The 20,077-nt window shown below is 38.9% G+C and overlaps 2 protein-coding genes across 5 annotated transcripts in view; both read right to left on the bottom strand.

Moving 5' to 3' along the window:
* Window positions 1–11,026, bottom strand: part of ldlrad4 (low density lipoprotein receptor class A domain containing 4) — a 222,557-nt gene extending 211,531 nt beyond the window's left edge. Inside the window, exons 1-2 of one of the 2 annotated variants that reach the window (XM_023329941.1) lie at window positions 10,861–11,026; window positions 46–158 (exon numbers count right to left, since the gene is read on the bottom strand). The gene's annotated coding sequence lies outside the window, so the exon portion shown is untranslated. The remainder of the gene's footprint in view (window positions 1–45; window positions 159–10,860) is intronic. The other variant, XM_023329937.1, reaches the window with a different exon arrangement.
* A 1,819-nt stretch (window positions 11,027–12,845) lies between these two features.
* cep192 (centrosomal protein 192) overlaps window positions 12,846–20,077 on the bottom strand; it is a 37,540-nt gene continuing 30,308 nt past the window's right edge. For 2 of the 3 annotated variants that reach the window (XM_023330979.1, XM_023330980.1), the window contains exons 47-52: window positions 19,609–19,704; window positions 19,109–19,228; window positions 17,221–17,333; window positions 16,926–17,052; window positions 16,530–16,588; window positions 12,846–14,233 (exon numbers count right to left, since the gene is read on the bottom strand). In XM_023330979.1, coding sequence (XP_023186747.1) covers window positions 14,101–14,233; window positions 16,530–16,588; window positions 16,926–17,052; window positions 17,221–17,333; window positions 19,109–19,228; window positions 19,609–19,704 — 648 coding nt within the window. In that variant the 3' untranslated portion in view covers window positions 12,846–14,100. The remainder of the gene's footprint in view (window positions 14,234–16,529; window positions 16,589–16,925; window positions 17,053–17,220; window positions 17,334–19,108; window positions 19,229–19,608; window positions 19,705–20,077) is intronic. The other variant, XM_023330981.1, reaches the window with a different exon arrangement.

Genomic DNA, 20,077 nt, shown 5'->3' with positions numbered 1-20,077 from the left:
AAAAATATATTTTTACATTCTAATCTGTATAAAAATATGACTTACGAATGTTTAAATATTGGTGCTGCCAGCACTTCCATGGTTTGTTCCATTTCTTGGCCAATGTCAGCGGAAGCAGGTTCAGAGTTTTCATGACTCAGCACAGTGATGAGTCATGACTGAGCATCAGCATGCAGAGAGAACGAGAGAGAGAGAGAGAAAATATGTCACTGAAGCAACTTCAAGTAAAGTGTGTTTAGTCCACTGGAAAGTCAGAAACGTTTGAGAGCGAATCTGTCAATGGAGCGAACTGCAGTTCTGGAGGAGCAACGGCAGAACGCTGGATGCCAGATTGGATCCGCATGGACAACAAACAGGACAGTTTAACTGAAGTGTTTTAAGCATGGATACGAAATTTAGTTTTCCTTTATTAAACTGTTAAGTTCAAATATTAACTTTATTCATTTTGTAGAAAACTAGTAGACATGCAAATAAAGAAGTCGTGAGAATTCTTCAATTCAAAATTCTGAATCAATTCTAAATTTAAGCTGTATGTTTTAAACGCGATATTTGCAAATAAACTATGTCGCTAATATTAGAAATTCAAGTTATGAAATTTTATGCACAAATTTATTTTTCTTTAAATATAAACAGATGAAATTTGATACAGAATGGATCCTTACACTGTCTTTTCCACGTGTCAGTCACATAAAATAGTTTAAACAGAACCGTGTGAATAGAAACGTTGGTTTCTGAATTAAAAATTGTTTCTGAATCGACTCGTGACCCTAAAAATCAGAATCTCATCACTAGACATTTGCATCTCAAAAAATGATGCATCTTAGTTGTTTCTGTACAGCTTTATTTAACTAGCTCAGGGCTACTGTGATAATAATCATCTGCACTGATCTATTTATTCAACACATATTTTTTCATTATCCAGTCTTTTCGATAAAAAAAATAATAATAACCTAGTTTATGTTCAGCGAGTATTTTATGTAGCGCTGAATGTAAACAGTCCCATTTTGCTCTAATCATTGACCGGCTCTGTCTGAGTTTCCAAACATAACCGTGCGGTTTACGAGCCGCCACAAACACAACTCATGTTTGTTTTTGAAGCAGCTTAAGGCACTCTCTCAGGTCAGACTCATTGTCTGGGCGCCATATTGTCCTCTGAATTGATGTAAATCTGGACCCACATTTACTGATTCATACTGGACCTGCTGTGCCAAGCCGCAGACTTCATCCTGCCAACTGTTTATTTTACTGCTGCTCATTTTATAAAACATTACTGTATAGATGTCTAAAACCTGGCATGTAACAAAGCTCTTATTAATAATTCCTAATTATGCTACACTGAATTGTGTATTTTAAGAGCTTCATTTTATTTTATTATTGTCACTGCTACTCACTGTTATTTTAACACATTTTGTTTTTTGTTTTTTGGGGGGGGGCAGGATATTTTAATCTGTGGTACACACCAAGAATCATAGCTGTTAAAAAATTAGTTATTGATATTCAAGAGAAAATGTTCAATAAATTCTAACTCCAAAGAATTAATATTTTTCCGCTATGAAATGGGATGCACTGCAATACACATACAAATAACTTTCCAGCAAGGTATTGTAGCTTGTTTTAAATCAATAATTTCTTAATATTGATGAAAAAAACTCCTACTTCCACTGGTGGATTATTTCACTTATAACAAGGGAAAATGTCTGCCAGTGTAACTAATGCTTTTTATCTATATTCAAGAATTCAATGTCAACAGCCATCACCATCTACAATAACGCTTTGAAGAATTTGAATTATTATGAATTAAAACATTTAATTTCCCTTTGGGATCAATGGTATTTTTGGATTTGGAATTTTTGGCTGAAAACAAGCTTCTATATTTTGCTGAAAAGTTAGTTTTGTCTTATTTCAAAACTAAGGTATTCGAACTAGAAACTAGACAAAAATACTTAAGATTTGGTGTTTATGCAGCGAGTATCTGAAAACTGTTGCTCTAAGTTGTTGAAAAATCTTTATTTTATGTAATGAGTGTAGAAAAGTTGGCAAATATACCACAGAGGAGAGTTTGGATAGTAATCCAAATATTCCCTGAGGAGCATGTTTACTTGAAAACTACAACTAAATGTTTCTATATCTTTGCTTTAGTTCATGCATGAAAATCAAAATCAAAATTGTGATAAAGTAGGGATAATTGTTTAAATATACATAATTTTGTCATGCCATACAGTTTCATGCAACAATGATTTCAGACCACTATGGTATTTTTACTAGATTTTAACACACTGAGGATCCTACGTTGGCCCAAACAGACAAACGGCTCCAGGCCCGGTAGCGCTGGTGAGATGAACTTACACTGATTGGGGCACAAACAAACTACCAGCATTTTAAACGATTCCTTCCGATCACAGACAGGATGGCAGGCTCGGTGCAACACATCCACAAAATGGGACTGCAAGCAGTGCACTGCAGGGGGCAGCCTCTCAGTGAAAAGTCAGAGTGTAAAAGCTGGAACTGAGGCAAAGTTAAGCATTCAGTTTACAGATTGAAGCTTTAAGAGACTTTTTTTGTTTTGTTTTGTTTTTTGCTAAAAATCACAGGAAAGTTGAGAATGATAAATATAGCCTGGAAATAGTGAACACTTAACAGTCTTTGTACATTAAACAATAGGATTTAAAGACTACATTAAGAATAAGACATTATTCTGGATTTGATTTGTGACAGAATAAAACGTAATGCTAATGGCTTCGATGGTCTTTTTGCCAAGACCTTTCAAAAGACAGTTTCCCTATTCACTCCACAAAAAATTGACAGACTCAAAGAATTGTGGGTCTTTACAAAAGACACAATTACATAGTGCCAAATTCTGTCAATTTTTAAAGGGGCACTATTATATTTTAAAGCAAAATCAAGAAATTATGTTAACTTCAGTTAACTACATATGCTGTATATATTAAATGCGGCTTGAAAGAAATTTGACTTTGTAATTTAACGCCTTGAAACTGGGCCTCCGTCTCTTCAAAAACTCCTGCTCTTTCTGGAACGCCTCCTTCAGAAAGTCATCACACCGTGGCTCCTCTATTAACCCTTTAACAACATTTTTACCAGCGTTTCACTGAGAAGTAGCTCGTAAAATGAGCTCAGCAGATGCGCAGTTCCAACAGGTGTTTGCTAATTGCTGCTGGCTAGTCTGGAGGAGCTGAGTGGGGGAGTCGAAGGCGGGGGCTGCCCTTTGAGGCAGAAGCTGAGAAGCTTGGAAGCTGCAGCTCTGGGGAGGAGCTTCATCCTCGAAGGTGTAGCTAGGTCCACCAAGGCGTTTTGCACAGCTTAATGGTTGCCATGGGAGATTAAAATATTGTTCAAACATGCATGAATGAATCAAATCAACACTCAAGGTATGTTTTTCATGAGGGAATACTATTATAACATGATGTAAAGCGAGAAAAAGGAAGATTTCACACAATATTTTTTAACACATTATCCAGGAAAAAATGAGGGAAAAAATTTTCACAAAATTTGATTCATGATTGGTTGACTGAAGAGTAAACCTGTCACAATAAACAATTAGTTAATTGAATAACAGACTCCAGTGAGCTTGGTCATTTTTAATGTTTCTTAATATTTTTAAAGAGCTATTTTGTTTATAAACACTACATAATTCTTCTTATTTATGACTTTGGTTGCTTAATTTCTTATTGTTTTTGGTTGTTGTGTTTTATTTAGATATTTTAAATGCCTGTATGTTCCAGTGTAGAGTGTTCTGTACAAAATTAAAGTTTTAGGCTTTGAGAAGGTGAACTTGCATTATTGTGTCATAATCAGCATATTAGCTGAAAGTGGTTGCAAAGTAACAATATTATCATTTATCGCAATAATTCCTGGGGCAATTCATCGTCCAGGAAAGTCTGTTATGGTGATTAGTCAATTTTTTTTTTTATTTCTTGGCTCTAGTGGCCTGTATTTGATAGTGAATTGACAGGAAATTGGGTAATGAAAGAAGGGGGAAAACACCTGCGACGCCGCATCAAGGACTAAGGCCTCAATATGTGGATTGTGCTTAACCCCTCTGCCACCACAGCACTCTGATAAGCCTATTAAACAGGAAGTAAAATGTATACCTGACTGAAAGCTGATCCTGAATCCATGACCTGAACCAAAGCTTGGATTTTGTGAGCCGTTCCACCCCTACTGCTTGCACAACTCATTAGGTAACCAATAGAAACGAGAAGAACAGCAGTATAAAAGAGGCAGAGAACCACAAAAAAAAATAAAAATAAAAAAATCTGGAAGCCCGTTATGACTGAGCTTTCTTTTCTAACGGGACGGAAATACTCCCCGATGCTGCGGTGTCTGCGGGTTAGAGCTGAAAAATACAGTTTGGGCAAATTCACACTCATCATGGTGTTCCAAGTGGGGTTAAAACTGAAGGTTTTCTTCAGCGGCTTGATCTCCTGTTTGACTAGCACAATATCTTGGATGTATTCAGTCAGAACTCAGCCAGATGATTAGCTCTGGCCAAGAAAATATCCTAAAACATTTAAAAGTAAAAAAATAAAATAAAATTAAAAAAAAAACAGAGCAGAGATGTAAAATTGTTTTCCTTTCTTTGGAAACAAAGAGTAAATCTAGCCTGCAGTGCTTTAGAAAAGATATACAACAATTCAAACAGATTTTCTTAAAGGGTTGCCAAATTACACGCGGTATCAAGCTGGTTCTAAAACAGTTCAGTTGTGATGGGGAGAATTAAAGCGAGCTAACGCAGAGCAAAGAGAGAAACTGCCAGAAAATGTATACATTTTAAGGGGAATTACATAAAGACAAAATATGAATGTGTGTGCATTGTGCTACATTTGTACAGACCAGGCAGTAGTTCTTCTGTCTGTTTTGTCCACATGGTGTGCTTTCTTTTTTACACTTTCACAATTTTACAAACACTGTTGGAAAAGAGCCCATATATTTGTGGATCCAACACACACACACACACACACACACCAGTGCACGCAGCCACTGGTTTTTATCCGTCTAGCGCCTTCGTTCCACCAACACAATACTGTCACATTTCGCCGTGTCACATGGACTTGCAGACAGACAAGGCTCTTGTGGGCGTGCGTGTGCGTGTGTGAGAAAGTGTGGAGTTCAGATTCCGGCTGATCCGTCAGCAGCAGACAAGCTCCATCAAGTCTGTCTCCTCCGACAAACACACACACCGCCTCTTGCCTCAGGAGGTGAGAAGCCGCTAATTGGCAAAGGGCAAAAGAACACACACACGGTAAACACACATACACACACAAGGACACGCCGGTACGCACGCACACACACACACACACATAAGAACAAAGAAGCAGACGGACACAGAAGTCTGGCTCTGGGAAGCACTTTTTCCACCGTGTGTGTGCTTCGAACGGCTCAACCTGGCAGACGTTACTAGAGCTAAGAATACACACCGCCTGCCTGCCGAGTTTCTCCGCAACTTACCTTGTTGATAATCCGTTTGATCCCCCTCCCCCCCATTACCCTTGCTTTAGTCATTTTATGTGATGGCTAAAATATAAGAGACTGCAATAATAATCACCAGATCTCCTTTAGGCAGAATATATCTGCATTCTGGACTTTTACACATGTGAGAAAAAAAAAACAACAACTTCCAAGTGGAAATATTTGAACATCCTGGGATTCATGACAACACGCCATAGTTCTGGTTAAGAAAACGGCACACACCCGAAGGCTGGAGAATTAATGAGCAAGTGCTGAGGTTGTTTTACCAACAGCTGACATCCCCCTCTTAAAAAGATATGATGAAAATAATTAGAAAGCGTTACTGGGGAGCTAATATGGAGCTTTTTTTTAATAGGATCCCTGTGGAATCACAAGTCATCGTGACAACCTGCAGACATTTCATACAAGTGTGACCCAGTTTTTTTTTCTGTTCCTATGGAGATCCCAAACACAATTCCCAACATAAATACAACACAATACTGTTAATGTGGGAAAGCTGTATTAATCTAAGACTCTAACCTGTATCGGCCCGTGTGAACATAATTCTACAACGAAGCGCTATTGTAAAGTAAGCCAAATAAGGCTGCAGGCGAAACGCTAACTGCTAGCCCTTAATCCATGAATTTCTTAACTTACTGTGTATTAAGATTAAGAGAGCATTCACAGCCTTCAACAATGTCTTATAAAAAAAACCCAAGTTTGAATGTATTTTATTTGGATTTCATTTGATATCCCAACACAATGTAGCTCAAAATTGTGAAATGGAAGGAATTTTATTTTTCTCAACAAATAAAAACAAAGTTTGTGCTTAGCCCGCCTTACAAACTGAGATTTATCCCTGTTCTTCTTTGCAAAGTTGCTCAGCCTCGTTCAGATTGGACAGGGAGCATCTGTGAGCGTCCATGATCAGAGTCAGTGTTGAAACAGTTAGAAAGTGAACCTCAAATATCAAACGTTTGGTTGCATCCAACAGATTTGCTTTTAGGTGTATTGTGTATTTATCTCACTTACCCATCTTCACCTTCTCTCCCACACGTCAGCCCAACGACCAGCACGTGGTCACATGAGCAGGCATTTGTATTGGCACACACACCTTTCATTCACAGCGCAGTCCACCTGGGGACTACCCTCCCACTCAGTCCCTGTATTCTTTGGTTTGGTTAACATGGTCATGAAGAAAGTGCCACAATGTAGACAAAAATCAACTTAGCAATTTCCATCCTAGAGTTTTCAACCATTTGACAAACTCAAGCTATTTTGTAGCCTGGCCATTGAATTCCTACACAATGCTCATCTCCCTTCACTTCAATGTCCAGGGTGTCTCCCACTGAGCTGGATTTCTGTTTTAGAATTGCAGTCTGGCTATATAGGGTTGTAGTTTGCCAATGGCATTGGAAGAAGTGAACAAAGCCATTCAAACCGAGTTGCTTACGCTTCCAAATATTGAGCAATTAAAGGTGGAACAAGAGGAATGTCTAAGACGCTTTATTGCTAGTAAAGATGTCATGGCCCTACTCCCCATCGTTTTGTTCACAGCGCAAACAGGTTTCGGTATGCTTCCTAGCGTAGCTTTCGCATTATATACGTCATGGACAAGCATTAGCAATCGCCAACTTCAACAGAGTCCATGCCTCCAGCAATCAACCGTTTCTCAATAGCCGAAGGTCTAGACCTTCTGTACAAGGCAAAGCGTTGAAATAGGTGCTGGTTTTCACCAGACTAGGTATTTTGTGAGAAACTGTACAAATGTATGCAATTCCTCACTCTGTCTGATAAACGCTCCTCAAAAGTATGCATGCCGTCTGCGTATACAAAAACTAGATGGTGGAATAGTGGACAGGTTGAAGCGAAATAACATAGCTGTCTGAACGCATTTCTCATAAAATGTGCCCACAAACTTCTGACCAATCACACAACAGAGTTCTGTGCAAAGTAGTTTGGCCTGATGTGGAGAAGGAGAGGAGAACGCAACAAAATGACACACTTTTTGTCATGCAGCTACATCAAAGACAGCAGATTTTGATGGTTTCAGTGCAGTATGAGAGTCGTACGGTTGCACAACAAATAAATATTACGTCATTGGAATATCATTGTGTGGAATATTCATATCAAAAAGGACTGTTTGGAATGCAATAATTGCTGTCTACGGTAAATTTGTATCTCAAGTGATGGAAGCAAAGAAGAGAATGAGTTAAGAAAACAGACTTTTCTCAGCTATATACAGTATATGGTGTCTAAGAAAAGGCATAATTAATTTAAAAGTAAGAAAGACTGCAGAGCCTGCTGTTAGTTTCATAAATGACAGTAAACAAAGAAAGAAAGAAAGCTTGTCAATTACATGGTGTCACACTTAATGACTCCCCTCATTCAAGAAATCTCACGGTCATCTCTTCCAGTAAGATGTCTGGATGTGCATATTCACTGTGGAGATCTCCACTTGACTCTAGCATAGTGAATTAATAAGTCTCTCGGTTCTACAATGAGAAATTGCACATCAGTTTTTACAGAAGCATCTTATCAAGCTGAAGGAGATTTAAAGAACTTTACCTGGAGGACCAGAGCAAATACAGACAGCTACAGTCTAAACATGGGTCAGAAATAATTCACTCATGAGAGAGAAAACCATGGTATTCTTTGGGCTGAATGTAACTGTTTGTACAGTGAAGATATTTTATCCTGAGTCTTTTATCCTCCGTGCTGTTTTACAACACAGAGGATAAAATATCTCTGTGCACAGAGGTTGTTGGTTCAAATCAGAGCAGAAATCTTTCTGCATGGAGTTCAGAGTTGGGTTAGGGTTCTCTTGGGGTACACTGGCTTCCTTCCATCATCCAAAAACACAAGTGAAAGTTAAATGGCCACTCTAAGTTTTGCTTCAGTATTGGTGTTCCCCTTTGACTGGGAACCTACCCATGGTGCACCTAGATATGTTCAACAGTGGCAACAGGTGTGTATGTACCTTTCAGGAATGGTTTACCAGTACTCAGAATTTGACACAGAAGGTGATATCATCAAGCAAAAGTTCTGAGTAAGTGTAAAAGTTCTGAGCAAGAATCTGCACTAGAAAGGTGAACTTTGATGTACTTGCTAAAATAATTATTGACATCATACGAAACTGAATTCAGTCCAATTCAGTTTGTTTCTATAGCGCTCAATTCACAGCACATTCAATTCAATCCAACCAGACAGATTCAAAGTCAATGACACATTCCTTTTGATCCTAGTTATCAATCAATCAAATTTTATTTGTATAGAACATTTCAGCAGCAAGGCATTTCAAAGTGCTTTACATCATTACAAACACAGAAAGACAATGCAACATAGAATCAATAATCAAAACAGCATTAAGTTAAGTTCCATCAATAAATTTGTAATTGATTACATTTCAAATACAATTCTAAACAGGTGGATTTTTAGTTGAGATTTAAAAGAAGTCAGTGTTTCAGCTGTTTCACAGTTTTCTGGAAGTTTGTTCCAAATTTGTGGTGCATAGATGCTGAAAGCTGCTTCTCCTCGTTATCAAGGAGTACACAGTCAAGTTCAGTTTATGATTTAAATTAGCAAAAACGTTTTCTGTCTAAGGCAATCTAGCCAATTGCATTGAGTCACTGACTTGCAGCATTCACGCCTCCAATGTACATTACATTTAAAATTCAATGCACATAAGGCTGAGTAGGGCTAATGGGATTCCTATAACTACCACAATGTCAGTGTGAACCAATAATACTGTTACTTTTAAGACAGTCCGTGGTACAAAGCATTGTATGGTGATGCGAAAAAATATATGCTCCCTCAAAGATTTATTCTGTTAAAGATTTTTGCTACACTTAAATGTTTCAGATGATTTCTTTTTAGTATCAGATGCTGATTATATAAAAAAAACAAAGACAACAAAAAAACTATTCAAACTAGACTGGCTCAGGTGAAAAAGCAATTATCTAATCATAAAATCAGTTTGTTTAACAATTATTTTTGTTCAGTTTCACAAACCAGGTCTGATTATTGCCAGACTGTTGCAATTATAAAAACACTTAAAAAGAACCTGTCTGACTGCATGAAGTAGTGTAAAGCGTTATCTCAGAAAGCCTTGTTCATCACGCCTTGATCTAGAACAATTCAATAACATGGGATGACAAACACTCTATTGATCTCCATCAGTCTGAAAAGAGTTTCGTAGCCAATTCTAAGGAATTGGGACTCCACCAAACCTCAGTAAGCGCCATTGTCCACAGAGAGAAAGACATGGATCAGTGGTGAACATTCTCTTTAGTGACCACTGGCCAGCTTGACAAAGTTACTCCAAGGGTGCATCTACAACTCACCTTGGCGGTCACAACAGAAGCAGAACATAAAGCCTCAGCTCAAATTTGCTATAAAAAAAGAGAAAGAAACCATCTGAGATTATCCCAAAGTATCCTGGGAAAACAATTCTTTGGGCTGATTGGACAAAGGTGAAACCTTTTGGAAGGCAGTGCAAAACTAACATTTCTACAACTAACAATCATCACCGATTGTCAAACATGGTGGTGGTAGAGAGATGTTTCTGCAGACTAATGATCACCAGAAAGTATCTGAACAGGTTGGACAGTATTTATCCCCAATAATAAAAAAGATACAACTGCATTTAGTTTTTGCCACGGTTATCTCTGTCAAAGATCAACAACAGTTTTATGATGGAAAACATTAAAGTGTGAGGAAAAAGCAAAAACTGTGGAAATCCATCATCGGGCAAAGACTTTGCTGAGTCCTTTAGTGTTGACATTTTTTACCAGCTCTGCCTGCATGAAACCACAACAGTAGAACATCAAGTACTGCGCCTCATTTGCATTTGCAAAAGTTGTGGGGGAAAAAAAAACCCCTCGGGCACAAATTGTTTTTTTAAGTATTTAACTTATACACCTCCCAGCTAGCTTGTTCTTTAAAATATATTGAACATGACAGCTCTTGGAACAGAAGAAAAGAGATGAAACAGACCTATTTCTATGTTTAATAAAGCAAAAGGAGAAATCTCGGTCAAACGGAGAGACAGGGTTACTCGGCAGAGACATATACATAGCGGACAAGTGTTCTGGTTCCCTAGAGGGAAGGAAGGAAGGATGGATGGATGTGCCTTCTTCATGTCTGCTAATTTAGCCTAGTTAGCTTAGCTCTTCAGTCTGGCGCAGCTCAGACAGTGGCTCCCACTTTGCACGACAACTTCCAGCGTCTGGCCCAAAGTGCAGAGCAGAGCCAACCCCGGACAGCCCAACAATTAGCAGGACCAGTTAGCTTGGCCAGAACATTCCCCCATCCGCCTACGACAGCAGTTTGTCTTTTAATATAAATACATATAAAATACAGAAATTACTTTCAAAAATCTCGCCGGCTTCTTACCTGCTCGTGCCGCCACTCACGTGCAAAGCCGCCGTGACCGGCTGGTTGGAGTGTGTGATGCTGTGGATGTTAGACGTCAGGTCCAACTGCACTACAGTGGTGTCACGGCTGGGAGGCAAAATAAAGCTCAGCTGTCCTACTGTACAGCACGCGCTGCCGACAGCCGGGGCCTAAAATAACGCTTTGGCGACACCTGCTGGCAACTTCAACAAATAGCAGTACAACAAAAATTATGACCTCGTTGAGAAGCTGCAGCGTCCCAGCAGCGAAGGGCAGGGGGAAATTTCAGAAAAGTACGGATTGATTTATGAGTTTTCAGTCTGCTTTTTAAGTTAAAGATTTGCTCGAGAATGAAACGGGTTCTTGACTTAATTTGTCAAGTTCAAATGAGCCAACCTAAGCTTATTTTTATAAGTTAAATATCATTTTCAAGTGGAGAACACGCCATTGACCTGGGAATGCTAACCTGCAACAAATATCCAGTTCTCAATGGATCAGATTGATAGAGATTGAATAAATAAAAGTTATCTGGGCATGGAGTTGGAGGACAAGCTAACCTGGAGCACCAACACCAAGGAGCTGTTGAAGAAGGCACAGCAGAGACTGTACTTTCTGAGAATACTCAAGAAGAACCGTCTCCCCTCAGACCTGCTGCAGGCCTTCTATCACTGCTCCATAGAGAGTGTGCTCACGTACAGTCTGTGTGTCTGGTACGGCAGCAGCACATCTGCGGACAAGAAGGCGCTCCAGAGGGTTGTTAGCTCAGCAGAGAGAACCATAGGCTGCCCCCTCCCCACTATGGAACAGATTTACACTTCCAGGCTCCACAAGAAAGTTTTGGACATTTTAAATGACTCTTCACACCCTGGCCATGGTCTCTTCCAGCTGCTGCCATCAGGCAAGAGATACAGAGCAATAAAAACCAGGACAAATCGCCTAAAAAACAGTTTTTACCCGATGGCAATCATGGCACTAAATTCAAAGGCATAAGAACTTCTGCTCTTGACACCACTTTGTTAAAAATGTAAATTCTGTTGCGACACCTCCAGGCACTGCAACCATCTTCTGATGTCTTATTTATTTCTCATTTTGTACCATTTATTTCTTTATCTTTGTATATTATGTATATACACATAACCTGCATCTTAACTCGAGTTGAGCAAATCTCAATCTCGTTGTAATCTGTTGATGACAATGACAATAAATCTTATCTTATCTTATTTGCAATAAATGCATATCCTTTTGAATATGGTGTTTTATTTTTTCCTAATTCTAACATAGGTTACATTCATGTTCTCCTTCAAGATTTAACACATGGTACCTCATGACAAACTAAAGTTAATTTAATGAATTTGCCAGTTTATTCACAAAATATACACAGGTTCAGACGTATTAACAGCCTTTGAATACTGTTGAAGCAACATTAGCAGTTACAGCTTCAAGTCATCTTGGGTACATCTCTACAAACGCGGGACATCTGTTTTGGGTATTTTCTATCATTCCTCTCTGCAGATTCTCTCAAGCTAGCTCAGACCGAATGGGCAATATAACTTCAGAGTAATTTTTAAGTCTTTCCAGGGCTCAACTGTATTTAAATAAATACTCAAGGACAAGTTTTTCTGGAAGGTGAATCACTCTTGTAGTCTGAGGTTCAGACCGATCTGGAGCAGGTTTTCTTGAATAATCTATTTTTTTGGCTTTAGTTGAAACAAATAGTTACTTTGCAGATGCACTGTGTCAATAAAGTTGTTACTTCTTGGGAACAATGGTTGAAACAGCAACACACATGTATTAATCAGGGGTACTGTGGTGGAACAGCGGTTAAGCACAACCCACTTACGGAGGCTTTAGTCTTCGACGCAGCTGTCGCCGGTTCGATTCCTGGCCTGGTGACCTTTGCCGCATGTCTTCCCCCTTCTCTCATTACCCACTTTCCTGTCAATTCACTATCAAATAAAGGCCACTAGTCAATAAAACCTTTAACAAATTTATCACAGAACTTTATTTTAAAAAATGTCTACATACATACATAATTACATAAAGTTAGTGCAAATTGTCACCAAGATTTCAGAACGTTGCTTGGATACCACTAGACACTACAGTGCCCTCGTTATAAAACTTGCAATACGTGCTGGTAAACAATGCCAGACATTAGTGTTCTCCTGCCAAAGTGTGTCATCTAACAAGTTAACAACACATGCTTGATGGAGTTTGCACACCTTTCCCCATGCCTATCCCGCTCCAGAGCTCATTATGGAAATGGATCCAATGCTCCCCACCCCTCAAGCAATTTTGGCGACTTGCCTTGGAGCCAAAAAAGGAAACGGGGATCAAATTCTCTGTGCCTGGAACGGTGATTAATCACATTTTGCTATGGCAACCATACTAGGCAGACCTGGCAAGTTGCTGAACAAAGGAAACCGATTTAGCATGTAATCAAAACCACTAACCATCCTAATGTTGTTGTGAGCTGCCTTCATCAAAACTAAATTAGAAGCATGTGGACAATTTTGGAATCTTACAGGTTGCAGGGGTGTCAGCACATGGTCCAGATAAGCCCCCGTTCAGGTGGGCTTTTAAGTGGATGAAGACTTGTCTCCATAGAAACGACAAGTACAAAACCTGAAATGCATGAAGACCTAGAGAAGATGTTTAAAAGTAAAGCACCGCAAAATAAGACATAGCATCTCCAAAACTTGCATTACCACAATGGCAGAAATGGCTTCCGTTTACGTTTCAGATTTCGGGCAAAAAAGGTCAACAATTCTACTTTTCCAAAAGCAGAATTGCTCCAGTCATCTTCTCAAACAGCAGACAGAGGTCTTCCTGTATGATCAAGCGCATGTAATGCCAAATAGATCTCAACTGGTACTGCTACTCTCTGACGAAGGCTGTGGAAATAATGCCGCTTTGTGATGGAACTGAAGGAGAGAAGGCAAACAGCCAGCCTAGAGTCAAGTGACAAAACTGATCCTCTGTTTCAAAACGCCACAGTGGTGCAGACTAATTGTAAGCTGGATACATTCAATCATTCTGCATCAGACCATCTTTTCATGGGTGAGCTGAGGACAGCTGAGCCTTCTTCAGAGATACAAAGGGCCCTGTTAGTGTCTCCACTCAATAAGTTACAGTCTACAGCTAGAGTAATAATTCTACAAAAAGGAATCCAATGCATGCTTTGCTTTTAATTCATATGCAGGAGCTGGTGTTTCAGTCTTTGTGTCGCTCTTGAGCAAGAACTCAAAGTAATGCTTCACCACTCAGCTGGACAACCAGACTTCCACTTGATTCTGATTGGATGAGCAGCAAGCCGGTGTGCTTGCCGGCGGTCGTGGGCTTGAATTGGACCGGTAGCTTCACGTAATGCTGTGATCTAATGGATGAAAGAGAACAGGAGGCATTAGACAAAAAGTTTTGTCACAAATGAAGAAACACACTCAAAAGCACATGCTTGGGATGTATTTGAACTATAAAAATAAAAGCTTTACTTCTTTAATTCTTATGCACATCAGATGGAAATGACTGAAAACAGCTTCAATATGAATGTGGGAACAGTGCCTTCCAAAAGCATGCATAAACCTTGAACTTTTCACATCTAGTCACATTACACCCCAAAAACCTAGAGTTTATGTGATTGCTTTACATAAAGTAGCACATAACAGCAACTTCTGTTATGTCAAAGTCAAATTATACAGGTGGACTCCATTTATGAAGAGGATGGCTAGTGTCTGCTCTCTTAAAACTAATACCACAAAAGAAAAATTAGGACAAATTCTGTTCAAAAATACTTAATTTATCCCAAAGGGCAAGTAAATGTTTAAGTGCCTATTGATGCTTGAGATGCTAATCAGTGGCTCCCAGTTGAAAAAAATTATGTTTTGTTGCCAGGGTCATGCATCATAGCAACTGCCCAAAAGTCGGGTGAAAAAAAAGAATCCTTGAAGCTAGACAGCATCTAAAACCATGGGGAGTAACTGTCCAAACATGCAATGTCTCAACAAAACAAAATTAAAAGTCTACAAATTTTCATTTGTTGAAAAGTTTGAAAAGCATGAATCCTTGTGCCTTCCCCTTCACGTGCCACTTTGTGTTTGGAAGAAAATCCCAATAAAATCCACCAACTTCTGCAGCTGTAAAGCGACAAAGGCTCAAAAGTTCAGGCGGTATACATACTTCTGTAAAATGCTACATGTAGAATAGCTGATTTCTGCAGGATGTTTCCAATCTTTGTTAGAGCCAATAACAATTTCAGAACCAATATCATTTAGTTCAAAAGGAAATCTGAGATGCAGAAACATGAACTGAAACTTGTGAGGCTTTTCATGACCTGCAGAGATCCCGATGAGAGCCACAGGAAACTGCAAAGCTGGCATCACACAAAAAGCAGCTGGGGGACGTTCAGGTCAGACAACACATGGTGTTAGCACATAATGGAGGAATGTATGACAAAGCTTTATTTTTGGTAAATGAACAAACCAATCCCAGGAGGTTTGCTCTTCATGCCCTACAGATCTTAACGTACATTTAACAAAAACTGATGAAGGACTGTTCTCAGAATAGGCATGCTTTCTTTTTTTAATCACTACACAGATGGTACCTTTGAGTGGGGACCCCTGCTCTGAGAAGTGCTGGTTCGGTAAAACAACTATAATCTTTAAGGCCTCAAGTTTATCCCACACAGCAACATTACCTTCCAGGACCCAGCATTTCAGAGGACCTCCATGGAGTGCATTCACAATCAGAAAACTGTTATAAAGTTTGTATCACAACACGTTATAGCTAAGCATCACCAGCTACGTCCTTGAATTAAGTAAAGTATGAAAATACAATTAGCCGCATAGAGAGAAAAAAAGCGGAAAGAAATCAGATAATTAAGAGTTGACTGAACCCTCTGTTCTTAATGAAAGGCTACGTTCACACGGCAGGTCTCAACTCTCAATTCCAGTTTTTTTTTGCTGAAATCCCCGGAGTTGTTCATACTGCTAATTAAATGCGGCCACAATCAGACTTCTGTGTGAGCGGTTTACGACGCCTGAAGCGACCCTCGTGTATGGAAGAAGAGTGTAGATGTCAACACAGCAGAGCACTGTTTACAGAATTAATAATGGACGCCGCAATCTATGGATTTTAAAGTTATTCAGCAATGGGAGACAATATTACTGTAAAATAATGCGACAGAGGGAGATAAGTTAGTGGCATTTGTGGAGCATTAATTGTAAATTCTGTAGACAAGTTTGTTTGGATGTGTAGTCGGAGCCAAGGTGGGATTGTGATGTGCTTCGCTAACACAGACCTCTTTCAGAATTTTGTAATCAGGATTTTTCAGCCATTCTTTTTGTTCGATCTTCTTCTGGTGCAGAATTATGATGCATGTCTCACGTCAATGACGTAAAAGTCGGATAAGTGCGACATGACTGTTCAGTCTGCAAATGCTTTGAAAACTATCAGAACGAATCATATTTAGAGCCACATGTGAAACTGGCTCAAAACCTATTTTTGGGGGGGTGATAAGATCAAAATTGGGTCGTTCAGACTGCCACCAAGAAGTCAAGACATGGGCCGCACATAGGCAAAAAAATAAAAATAATCTGGTTGCATTCGACTGCTGTGTGAACGTAGCAAAAGCTACAAATCTAGCAGCAGTGTAGAGATGTGGCCAAGCAACTCACCTTAGAGAATACTCAAAATGCTTCATGTGGAAGGGCTCCTTAGGTTTTATAAATCTCAGCTGCAAGTTAATTAGAAAAGCCACACGTCAAATCCATGCAGAGCACAGACAAAAATGCATAAAATAATATATAAATACATCGAGTTAGTCATGCAAGTTCCTTGTCGATCCACTGTGAAAATTAAAAACACACAGTAAGCTGGGATCCTTGTCAGCATACACCATGAGCCTGATTTGACAGTCTTGCCTAAAGCAAAAACCACGACTTGTTTTAAATGAACACATTCTATCTTGTTTTAACTTCTCCTTGGCTAGCCTAAGTTAGCTGGTGCTAAGCTGTTGCCAGGAGAACTTTGAACTTTCCGTGGGGGTTTTGGGAGAATCTGCAGGGGCTCACCTCATGCCTGTCGGAGGAATTGTTCCGGATGTTGACCTTCAGCGTGCTGGACTCCCCCAGCTGAGTGTGTGGGAAGGTATACACATCCTGAGGGGAATAAACACCTCGCCGCACCGCCTCCTCCTGGCTGAAATTAACAAAAAACAATTAAAGTTACACTCCAATTAGATTTTAAATATTCAAGTTATTCCTTTAAAATACAATTTTATGCATTTAATCTACAGCTCCAGTCAATTAGTTGCAAGAATTTCACTTTAACGCCGCCAACTTGGCTAGGAAAAGTAGCAGAACTCACCCAGCTTTGCTTGCTGACGAATCAGATCTCTTGCTGCTCTTCACCGTGGCTTCGGTCCTCACCAGGGAACAGTTTCCTTCCTGGGGTCCCACCATTGGCCCAGATTTTACCCCCTTCAAAACAGACATGACTTCAATATTGCTGCTTGAATATTTAACAGAACTGAAGAATTTGTGAAAAGTGAATGATGTGTAAATATGTATCAACATATTTACACCACAGAGTCAAAATATTTGTTTAAATTTGACTGGTTTTCTAGTCACGACTGATGAGAAACATCCTGCAGTATGATGCTGTAGTTCAATAGAAAATGGTTCTTTCAAAGTATCATGAGAAATGTCAGGTTGTGCCAGATGACAGTTGTCCAGAATGGCCCAAAAGTTGCGTTTCTGTTTCATCTGACCCCAGTCCCATTTTTCATATGCTGGTGACTCTCCAATTTATAATTGGAAAAATAAAAAAAATAAAATAAATAAATAAATCTTTTTTTCTTTGGCATTTTCCTAGCTTACTGTCCGTAGCCTAGCTCTGGGCGATGCAAGCTTTTGCTCCAGTGAACAGATGCTTTTATTGTTGCAGAGCAGATGCCCAGAACAATCACGATCAACTTTGGCTTCCTGGATGCTTTTCTCATTAATGCCCTCTTTCCCTGGTTGTTGGGTTTGGAAGATGACTCCTCTGTGATGGCAGTATCTTTCTATTTTCTGATGGATTCGTTTTGATTGTTTCTTAATGCCTTTGTCCCGGACCTGTGTGGATTCGTTTGCAGACAAGAAAAGTTGCATTCTAGAGGCTACCAAAGCAGATGGACCTTCTGAGATCATGTGAAACTTAGGATAAAAAAACTGCATAAGCTCCAACTTTGGGCCATCTATCAGCTGGCTAAAGGAAACAGGAGCGAATAATTACTACTAGGGCTACAACTATTGATTGCGTTAGTAATCAATTATTCTACTGACTACTTTGCAGATTTTTTTTATCTTAATTAATCCGTCATTTCATTTACTAATTTAAGCCTTTTTGTATATATAAAAAATACATTAAAATATGCTAAACAAATTACTAAGCTTCTTTTATATGACAAAACATGTTAATGCCCAAAATGCAACAGCAGCTTTCCTTTAGTGAACAAATGATCGCCTGTACCAGAGGATGCATCTGGTAATGAAATGCTTCCCACATATGAAAAGCTCAGCCGTTTCTAATCTCTAGATTGTTTTTTTGTATCAACTAATTAGCAAATTGTTCACAAAGGTGCTAAACAGGTCATGACTTTCTACAGAATTTGAACTTGAACTGTGGCACTTGAGTTTTCAGTAAAACGTATATTTCTTCTCTTTTTTAAAAAATCCAAATGTATATTTTTTTTCTATAAAGTTACTTTAATTCTTGCTCTGACTGTGTTCTTTTTTACTCTGTATGCTACAGTTAATTATTGCATGAGTTAATTTAGTAATTGAATCAATTATTTCAATTATCGATTCATCACAATTATTCCGATTAATCGTTTCAACCCTGATTACTAAACTACTTTTCAGATGGTTTTTAATGGATTTAAAAGGTAAAACTGATATTACATTAGAAAGAAATCTAATTTGGGTGATATAACACTAATTTTTAAAAACCATCTTCAGCTCATCATTTGACGTTGTTTGACTGCTCCGCCCTTCATGTGTGCTTCTGGTCATTTAGTTTCAGCTTAATTCCAGACAGAACAGTTCCTCAAACTACAGCAAAACAATGAAAGAAAAGCTGCGAGCAACACTAACTACTTATGGTGTGACTGGAGGATTGATCGGATAAGAGTGCAAGGCAAAACATAAATACCAGTATTCAAGCGTTATTGTATTTATTCTAGTAGCGGCCAAAACAAGAAATTTGTCCTCACAGTGCCAGAGAGCTGAAAGCGGATTCTGGATTTCTGCTGGGGCTCAGACACGGGGTGGCACTCCATGTCCCAGAACTGGACATAAGTCCCTCTGTCTCTGGGGAGGAAGGTAACAGGCACCTGGAAGCAGAAAAACACTGGAGGAATCTGTGACGTCAGCCACATAAAGGAACTCAAAACTCTGAAAGACTTTTACATTTTCTTGTAAAAGGAGAGATCTAAAAGACTCAATCTAACTGTTTTCTAGGTGTTGGGATTGATCATCTGATATTTATTGGCTTCATATGCTGCTTGGTGCTGTTAACCTAAGAGTAGTCACCAATATCAAGAAGCTGAAAAGTTCTTTCAATTGGACAGAAAAAAAACCCTCTTAGAATTCTAGTTTTCTATTTGGGCTCTTCATTAACTGGAAGAATAGGTAGACATTTTTTTTTAGCAAACTTATTAAACTGAAATGACCTTATGAAAATGGAACAGTGTGGTTGGGAGTGAGTGTCTACCTGCATCTTCTCATGGGCCCCCAAGGTTCCTGAGACCCTGGAACATCTGAAGGCAGTGTATGTGGCCCGGTAAACGTCTTCACTGTCATCAACTCCCTTCAGAGCAAACGGGGAAAAAGTATTTCCAGTTAATATGAACTATAACAGAACAAAACAGGTCAAATATAACTTACAGTGCACCAATTAGAGGACCTAAGACAAGACAAGGACAAAGTATACTTTATGTTTTCAATGAAAGAAAATGGAGGTCTGTGGTAATAATATTTTACAGGATGATAAAATGCAGAAGTTATTGCGATAATTGATAAAGTTGTTGTTTTGAGAAAATTTTCAAAGGATATAATGATAAAGGCATAATAATGCAAGTTCCCCTTTCAGAGATCAATAAACGTTAATTTTCTAAAGACGACCTGATACTGGAACTGGAAGATATTTTAAATATCAAAAAAATAAATTAATAAAGACAACC

Source organism: Xiphophorus maculatus, chromosome 3 (genome assembly GCF_002775205.1).
Source record: "Xiphophorus maculatus strain JP 163 A chromosome 3, X_maculatus-5.0-male, whole genome shotgun sequence".
NCBI classification, from domain to species: domain Eukaryota; kingdom Metazoa; phylum Chordata; class Actinopteri; order Cyprinodontiformes; family Poeciliidae; genus Xiphophorus; species Xiphophorus maculatus.
The sequence above is the reverse complement of the archived record's forward strand: the minus strand, read 5'-3'. Positions and strand labels throughout refer to the sequence as shown.